The following is an 8,207-nucleotide window of genomic DNA, read 5'->3' on the forward strand; positions in this document are numbered from 1 at the left end:
GTCCCTGACTTCTTTCTGTCACTAGCTGGGAGCACAGCCTCTCCCGCCCCACTCCAAAGAGCTCTGGTGACCACACATTTACATCCCCTGTGTGATTCAGCCCCATCTGGCTTTTGGGTGGCTATGTTGAGTGGCACTGAAGAATGAGTTCTCATCTTTTTTTCCCCCTACAAGTGTCAGGGGTGAGTGAAGGCAGGAAGTCTTCCGGGGGAATATTCTAGGAACAATTCCACCTACCAGGCATTAGCTCTTGGATTTAGTCCCCCACCCCCAGCTGCACACCGGAAGGTGTGTTAGGAGGAATAACTGCTTAGGAAATGCCACTCGAACTGGTTTATCCAGTGATGACCCAGTGGCCCATGCGGTAATCATTGGTGCTCGGTGACAAACATCTGCCCACTAGAAGGGATGTGCAGAGAGAGCTGGGCTGAATGCCACTTCCTCGGAGACTGTGCCACCAATCCAGCATGCTCAGAAACTGCTTAACAGCTGTTGAAAAAGCCTCACTTCTTTCATACCTATCACCAAGGTAGAAAAGTTCGATGTGGATTCTTAACCTCAACCCTCTTTTTCCTTAGAGTATAAATATATTCTAGTCATTGTCATGTAGGAATCAAGAGATGTGAACCAAGGCCATCCCTTTCAATCACCTTCAGCCTGTGCTATTGAACAACGACAGACCCGCGTAAACACCTGTCACTGTGTCCCTTTACCAGGACACTCGACGGGTCACTGATGGCTCTATCTGCTTGGGAGTTAAGGGGGGGTTCCCATGGGGGCAAAGTCACAAGCTTTCTACCTTGCCTTCTCAGGTCCTCTCGCCTCTCTCTGACTCCATCCTGGCTGAGAAGACAGTTATTGTCCTGGATGACCGTGTCACCATCACAGAGCTGGGTGTGCAACTGGTGGCTGGCCTGTCCCTTTCCCTGCAGCCTCACAAGGTAGACAAGAGGGCCATTGTCTCTACAGTGGCTGCTCAGGATGTGTTCCAAGCCCCACAGCAGGTGAGACTCCCAGGGCCTCGTGATCTGGGCATGAAGTTAGCCCTGCCTTCAGTTAATGACTCCTTGCATGGGAGGCTAGAAGAGTGTCACAGCCAGGCCTGGCAGCTCTTGAATCTCCTTTCTTCTTCTCCTTCTCCTTCTCCTCCTCCTCCTTTCCCTCTCCCTCCCCCTCCCCCTCCTCCTCCTTCTCCTCCTCCTCCTTCTTGGTTTTTGGAGACAGGGTTTCTCTGTGTAGTTTTGGTGCTCATTCTGGATCTCACTCTGTAGCCCAGGCTGGCCTCGAACTGACAGAGATCCACCTGCCTCTGCCTCCCGAGTGCTGGGATTAAAGGCTTATGCCACCACCACCCGGCTTCTCCTTGCTTCTTATCCAGTTTCTCTCTGTCTCTGAGGATGGCACTCAGGGCTTAGCTATATCTTCTGGTGTTCTTTGCTTTTCCGTGGGTTGATCTAGGCGAGGCATGGATTGCTACTAGACCATGATCAAGGGATCCCCTGTTCTCGCCCCTGCCAAACAGAAGGTGATTTTTTTGAGGCTTGGAGACTCCATTTCAGCTTCTTGAATAAGAATGGCTAATTCGTACCAGATTGTCCTATTGATAGCAGGGGTTGCCAATGCTAAAGCTCTCCCATGTTTTTAAACATGCACAAAACATTTATAAAGGAGATAGGGGCATGGTTCCATTTAAATCAGCCAGCTTCACACCACCTCATTTACCAAGAACTTCCTCCAAGTGAGGTTTTGCTGTGTCAGCACTGACTTCCTGATAAAGGGTGTTCAAAGTGACATCATCTTGAACGGTAACCTGATTAGTTACATCTGGAATTGATTCAGATAAATCTCCTGATCTTCCCGAGTTTCTACACAAAGGTCAAAGTCACACTCCATGGGAAGGCATGCAATCAATTAATTTACACTTTAATGTATCCATCAAAGTACATTCCTGGCACCTCATGTCAGTGGGACTATAGTACATTAATGATACAAGGTCAGGACATAACAAGAGCTAAGGCCATCACATACAGGAATTCACCTCTATCTGTAGATGCCAGTAATGCCCAAAGGAAATTGTGTTTGTAAGTTTGAAGGAACCTGGTTATAATACTGTGCTCTGGTTTCATTTTCCTTAGGAGGCCATAGTCAGTTCCTGGATTTTGTTCAGTGATGGCTCAGTGACGCCTTTAGACATTTACGATCCCAAGGATTTCTCAGTGACCGTTTCCTCCTTGGACGAAATGGTGGTATCCATCCAGCCAAACCCTCAGACCAGATGGCCAATCGTCGTTGCTGAGGGCGAAGGACAGGGTCCCCTGATCAAGCTAGAAATGTCGATCAGTGAATCTTGTCAGAAGAACAAGAGGAAGAGTACTCTCGCTGTGGGTAAAGGAAATGTCAAGGTCAGATTTGAACCTGGGATGCACGAGCACCGAGGAGGTGGCAATGATATCGAAGGCGTAAACCGGGAATACAAAGGCCACCTCAGCAATTCCATAGAGCGTGAGGGAAGCCAGGAGCGAGCAGCCCAGGAGTGGTTCCAACATGGCTCACCAGTTGGCCACGAGGACAGGACCAACAAAAGCACAACCCCACAGTCTCCTATGGGAGGAAAGCTACTCAAAGGTGGAGCAGATGCCTTCACAAGCTTCCCCACTCAGGGGAAGTTACCAGAATCCAATAACCCTGGTGACCTCACGATGACCTCCAGGGGGTTAACAGATTTGGAGATTGGCATGTACGCCCTGCTCTGTGTCTTCTGTCTGGCCATCTTGGTCTTCCTGATCAACTGCGTGGCCTTTGCTTGGAAGTATAGACACAAAAGGTTTGCAGTAAGTGAGCAAGGCAACATCCCCCATTCCCACGACTGGGTCTGGCTTGGGAATGAGGTAGAACTTCTGGAGAACCCCGTGGACATCACTCTCCCCTCGGAGGAGTGCACAACCATGATTGACAGGGGTCTGCAGTTCGAGGAGAGGAACTTCCTGCTGAATGGCAATTCCCAGAAGACTTTTCATAGTCAGCTGCTTAGGCCTCCTGACTATGTATATGAGAAAGAGCTGAAAAACGAACCTATGGGTTCCTCCGGCCCAAAGAGGAAGAGAGTCAAGTTTACTTCCTACACCACCATCCTCCCTGAGGATGGGGGCCCATACACCAACTCCATCTTGTTTGACAGCGATGACAGCATCAAGTGGGTCTGCCAGGATATGGGGCTGGGGGACTCACAGGACTTCAGAGACTATATGGAAAGACTACAGGACCAGATGTAAAGTCCTTTCTTAAGTTCGTATTCACCTTTATGCCTTCTGTTTTCTGAACGGTGGAGCAGTGAGTCTGATCAGCAATAGGGGGTGACTCAACAAAGTGTCAGGGTAGGGGGTCTGGAGGGATCCCTCTCTAAGTGGGTATCAGCCGTCTAGAGAGCTGGGTGATGTCTACAAAACAGTGGCTCCCAGGGATGGGAGACATTCAGAGGCAGCAGCCTAGCGGTAGACACGACCCCACAGACACTGTTGGTCACCTCATGACCAATGGCCGTGTGTAATGAGGGATGTTCCGGATGGTGATTTTTCTATTCCTAGCCCTTTTAAAGCACAGTGGACACTCATTGCGTGTGGCCTGAGTTCGGATCTCCATGGCGGAAGATGACTGAATGTAGCTTCCTTAGTTGTCAGGAGTGAGGCTCATTATTTTTATATACATTTGGACTCGCACTTGTTCTTTTGACCTTACATTTTTTGAGGGGGAGGGGTTGTTTCAGAAACACATAAAGAAGAATTATGTTGTTCCTATGAGTTTTGTTCACTGGGGCTCATCACATCCTGACATTTCTGAGTCTCCACACAGGATGTCATTTTTTTTTTTTAAAACTTTGTTGCTGGGGATGGTGTTTAAGCAGCATATTCTCATGCTTTGTCTCCTTCTTCTTGCCATTGGACTTTGTTATCTATCTCGGCAACAGGGATCTCACTGGAGACCCAGAAGAGAGATTTTTTTCTTTTTACAATCATTTTCCACATGAAGTTTAACCAATTTGGAGAAAAGTTGTGTCACAAGCATCTGTTTTCATTGTCTGCTTGTTAGTTATTTGCAGATCTCCTGGGGGTAGAGTTCTGAGGGCAGAGAGACTCCAACATCACAGTAGGGATATAAGTCCTTTGTGCTCAACACAGTGTATTATTCAAAGTAAAATAAAAAGCAGGATTGAAGGGCTGGAGAGATGGCTTGGTGGTTAAGAGCACTTGCTACTCTTGTGTAGGACCTGGAGGTCAGATCACAGCACCCACGTGGTGGCTCACAAACCTTCTGTAACTCTAGGGCCATGGGATCTGATACCCTCTTCTGGACTCAGTGGGTACTGCACTCATGTGCGCATACACAGACACACATACACATAACTAGAAAAAACAACTCTTTTAAAAAGCAGGATTGATCTACACAGAAAAGGAATGAAGAAACAGCTTCACATTCAACTTTCCACTTTGCATATTTAAAAAAAACATCGATGTTTCAAGTTAGCAATATATAGAAGTCATCCATACAATGACTGAAAAAAAAAAAACAGAACCCTCAATTGTCACTTGGACAGAGAAGAAACCATCTCAGGCACCTTTTGGTAGAGAAAGCAATGGTTTCTCCAAATCCATAACTATAAATGAATGTCCCAGAGCCCAGGAGTCAGCTGTTACAAAAAAACTATGGTATTCAGTCAAAGTTGCAAGAGAAAAAAGATTTTTTTGCATAATTTTAAATAAAAGTGCTCTTTACAAGCATCATGAACAGCTTCAAGGAAGGCAGAGATCTTTGGATTGGCAAAATGTGACATTTTTGTTTATCACGATGATGTAACTAGAAACCCAGGCACTTGACTAGTATGCCACATTGTGAACTAACCGAGTCATTGTCAGCTCCCTAAAATGGGATTTTAAAAGGTCCAAAGCAGGAAGCACATGCAGGGGGTCACTGATGTCCAAGGGCTGATATCTGAGCCTCTCAGAGGAGACGTTTTCTTATTCCTCTGCTCTCATTTTGTGTATGTCCAGGCTGGAAACAAGGCAGCTGGCCCTCCTGTAGCCATGACGGGACAGCTAAGACATTCTCCCTGCCTCTCCCACGCCCAGCATTGCAGTGTGTTTACAAACAGGGTTGGGCATGTAGGTCTCAGACTTCAACCTCCAGAACTACGATTCACTTGCTTCTGTGTTTAGAATGACTTCTAAGAACTGGAGCTACCGGGGTTCTCAAAACCTTCCATCAGAGACTGAAGCCAGGAGATGAAGGTGTTGCATAACCTTGGCTGACATCTGCTGCTGCTAAGAGGTCTCTAGTTAGCTGGCTGCTTCTGGAAAGGTTGGACTGGGAGCAGGTAGCCCCACACCACCTGTGCAGGACAGCAAAGTTGCAGATAAGTGTGGCTCCTTTCATGAGCCATTTAAAAATCCTATCTCCCATCACAGAAATAATGGGAATCGATAGTGAGGCACCTGTCTGGAGACAAGGGCACACAAAGCAGGCTGCCTCCTATTGTTTAGGTGAGGCCCTGGGCTTGCCTATATAGCTTAGCAGGAAATTCCTAAGGGCAGCATAAGTAAGTGATTGACAGGCTTGAAGTGGGCGGGGAGGAGCTGACCACGGTGCTGAAGATGCCTCCATGGGCCTCTTAGATACACTCAGTAAATTCGCCTCAGTGCACATTTTACCGTATCTTTGTGTTAGGACACCGTCAGTTCAAAACAAAGTCAAGTGGCAGGTTCTGAGGGAAATGACATTTTTTAAACATGTGACACACAGTTATATACATACATACGCACTAGTGTCCGCATCTGTGTGTGTGTGTGTGTGTGTGTGTGTGTGTGTGTGTGTGTGCATACCAAGGAGTTACAGACTCAGTCAGTTGGTAGGAATCAACAGAACCTGCCCGTCATTCTTAGATTTGGTTTGGACAGGATTCAGCATCTCAGTGTCATGGAAGCATCTTATGCTCTAAATATCTCATGCAGATCATACACTGTGGCTATCTCACCTGAGTTTTCCATCAAGTCAGCTATGATGTTTGTGCTAGCTCCTAAAACACCTGAACTAGAATGGGGGAGATTGCATAAACCATCAAGCCTTAAAATCCATGCAGTTGCCTGGACTTCAGTTTTCACGGCTGAGAGATCCAAATTATAACTTGATATATTTATTTCATATATATATATATTTATGATTATTTAACCTGATCCAGACACACATTATCAAGTCCCTTGCTCTGCCGCCAGAGTGATGTTTATGCTCAGATTCATCCTGAGGGATTCGGGAGATAGTGGCAGGCTATAAGCTCTTTGGCCACACAGAGATTGAGACATGTGATGGACACCTGGTAGTGTGACCCAGGACATTCAAAGACAATGATGCCACTGTCTTCAGAATTTGCATGTGGTACTTTTGGGGTCAAGGAATAGGGACTCAAGAGGCAGGTGGCCACACCAAAGAACTGGAGCTGAACGGTAGGTGTGCTAGATCTGAGAGACTCACAGGTACAATGGGAGCTTTGGCCAGAGAGCAACATCTAACTAATATTAGAAAACTGTCTGCATGGTACACTGGCCAGGGCACATTCCCAGACTATGGCAGTTCTGAGCTGTCTAGGCAGAACATTTCTATTTATAGACACAAATACAGCCAAGACATGCATTGATTTTATTTTACCCCTTGGCCACACCTATGGGTGGAAGTATTTTGTAACTCACTTATTTAAGGTTTAGGAAGCCATGTTTGGTATTCTGATCAACATTTTTTTGTTTACTCTTATCAGGGCTGGAGAGAGAGAGAGAGAGCTCAGTTGGTAAAGTTTGCTGCACAAGTCTGAGGGCTGGAATCCGACCCTCCAGCACCCACATAATAATCCAGGCATGTTGGTATATGCTTATAATCCCAGCATGGGGGAGGTGGGGACAGACAAGCACCTGAGACTTCCTTTCCAGCCAGCCTTGCCTAATAGGCAAGTTCCAGATCCCAGTCAGAGACCCTGTCTCAACATGAAGGTAGATGATGCCTGAGGAATGTCGTCTGAGATTGACTTCTGGTCTACACACATGCTTCCATGCATTCATGCACACACACACACAGAGAGAGAGAGAGAGAGAGAGAGAGAGAGAGAGAGAGAGAGAGAGAGAGAGAGAGAGGGAGAGAAAGGGTGTTGAGACCACAATGAAGCTGTGTCCATCAGTGAGGAGTCCCCTGGTCCCCAAACAGTGACCACAGGCAGTGATTCCAAGTCCTATCTTCATCCCATTGGGTTTTCTACTCTGGTCATCTAAAGAGAGTCACATTTCTCCATTCAGGTCTTTGTAAATGACACCATAGATGGTTTATGAATTGCACCTTTCTTCTCCATCAAAACCGTATCCGTATAATGTAATGCATCTCATCTGTCATGTAGAGGGTGGATGGTGGGACAAAGTTTTGCTGAAATACAGACAGCAGATATTTTTGTATGTAATATAGGCAATATAATGAAACTGTGAATGGTGTACTGGAATAAATACATTTAAAAATAAAAGCATGTGAAACAGCTTTTAAGTGTACAGACATCCAGCTCAACCATATTTAAGTGGATGACGGGAAAAGCATCGGGGTCTGACATTGAAAAATACACCCAATTAGGAATTCTGACCTGGAAAGGACATTGTGGCTCATGCTGGGATTGTTGGTGAAATCTTCCAGAACATTTTGATCTTACTCTTCATTACATTCTGAATTTTTTCCTCCCTCCCCAACTGGAAATATTTCAGAAATAAAATGACTTCATTTTTCAGCATAAAGGTATATTCTAACCACAGGGTAACTCATCATTTTTAACATGGAAATAAACATTTGAACATTCTTCAATGGTTGTGTTATTTTGATTGTGTGCTTTCTATTGAGTTTTAGTACTCATGCCATGGGTTATATTTATAGATTTTTAAAAAAAATTTATTCTTTTCAGTCAGGGAGTTTAACAGTCTTGATACAGCACTACATGGACATGAAAAGAAAATGTTGCCTAGGAGTTATAGAAAGCCTTTACTTAAAAAATGATTTAAAAAGTATATTTGTGTGTGTGTGTGTGTGTGTGTGTGTGTGTGTGTGTGTGTGTATTATGCACATGAGTATTGTACCTATGGAGGCCAGATGAGGGCATCAGATACCCTGGAGCTAGCATTACAGGCAGTTGTGAGCCA

At 45.6% G+C, this 8,207-nt stretch overlaps 1 protein-coding gene across 3 annotated transcripts in view; it reads left to right on the plus strand.

Annotated features, from left to right (window-relative positions):
- Tmem132b (transmembrane protein 132B) overlaps nucleotides 1-7,870 on the plus strand; it is a 273,939-nt gene extending 266,069 nt beyond the window's left edge. For all 3 annotated transcript variants that reach the window (XM_052755487.1, XM_052755486.1, XM_052755490.1), the window contains 2 exons: nucleotides 813-1,004; nucleotides 2,136-7,870. In XM_052755487.1, the coding sequence (XP_052611447.1) occupies nucleotides 813-1,004; nucleotides 2,136-3,272 (1,329 nt within the window). In that variant the 3' untranslated portion in view covers nucleotides 3,273-7,870. The remainder of the gene's footprint in view (nucleotides 1-812; nucleotides 1,005-2,135) is intronic.
- The last annotated feature ends 337 nt before the right edge of the window (nucleotides 7,871-8,207 follow it).

The sequence above is a fragment of the Peromyscus californicus genome, unplaced genomic scaffold (assembly GCF_007827085.1).
Source record: "Peromyscus californicus insignis strain IS unplaced genomic scaffold, ASM782708v3 Scaffold_2__1_contigs__length_46816999, whole genome shotgun sequence".
NCBI lineage: Eukaryota > Metazoa > Chordata > Mammalia > Rodentia > Cricetidae > Peromyscus > Peromyscus californicus.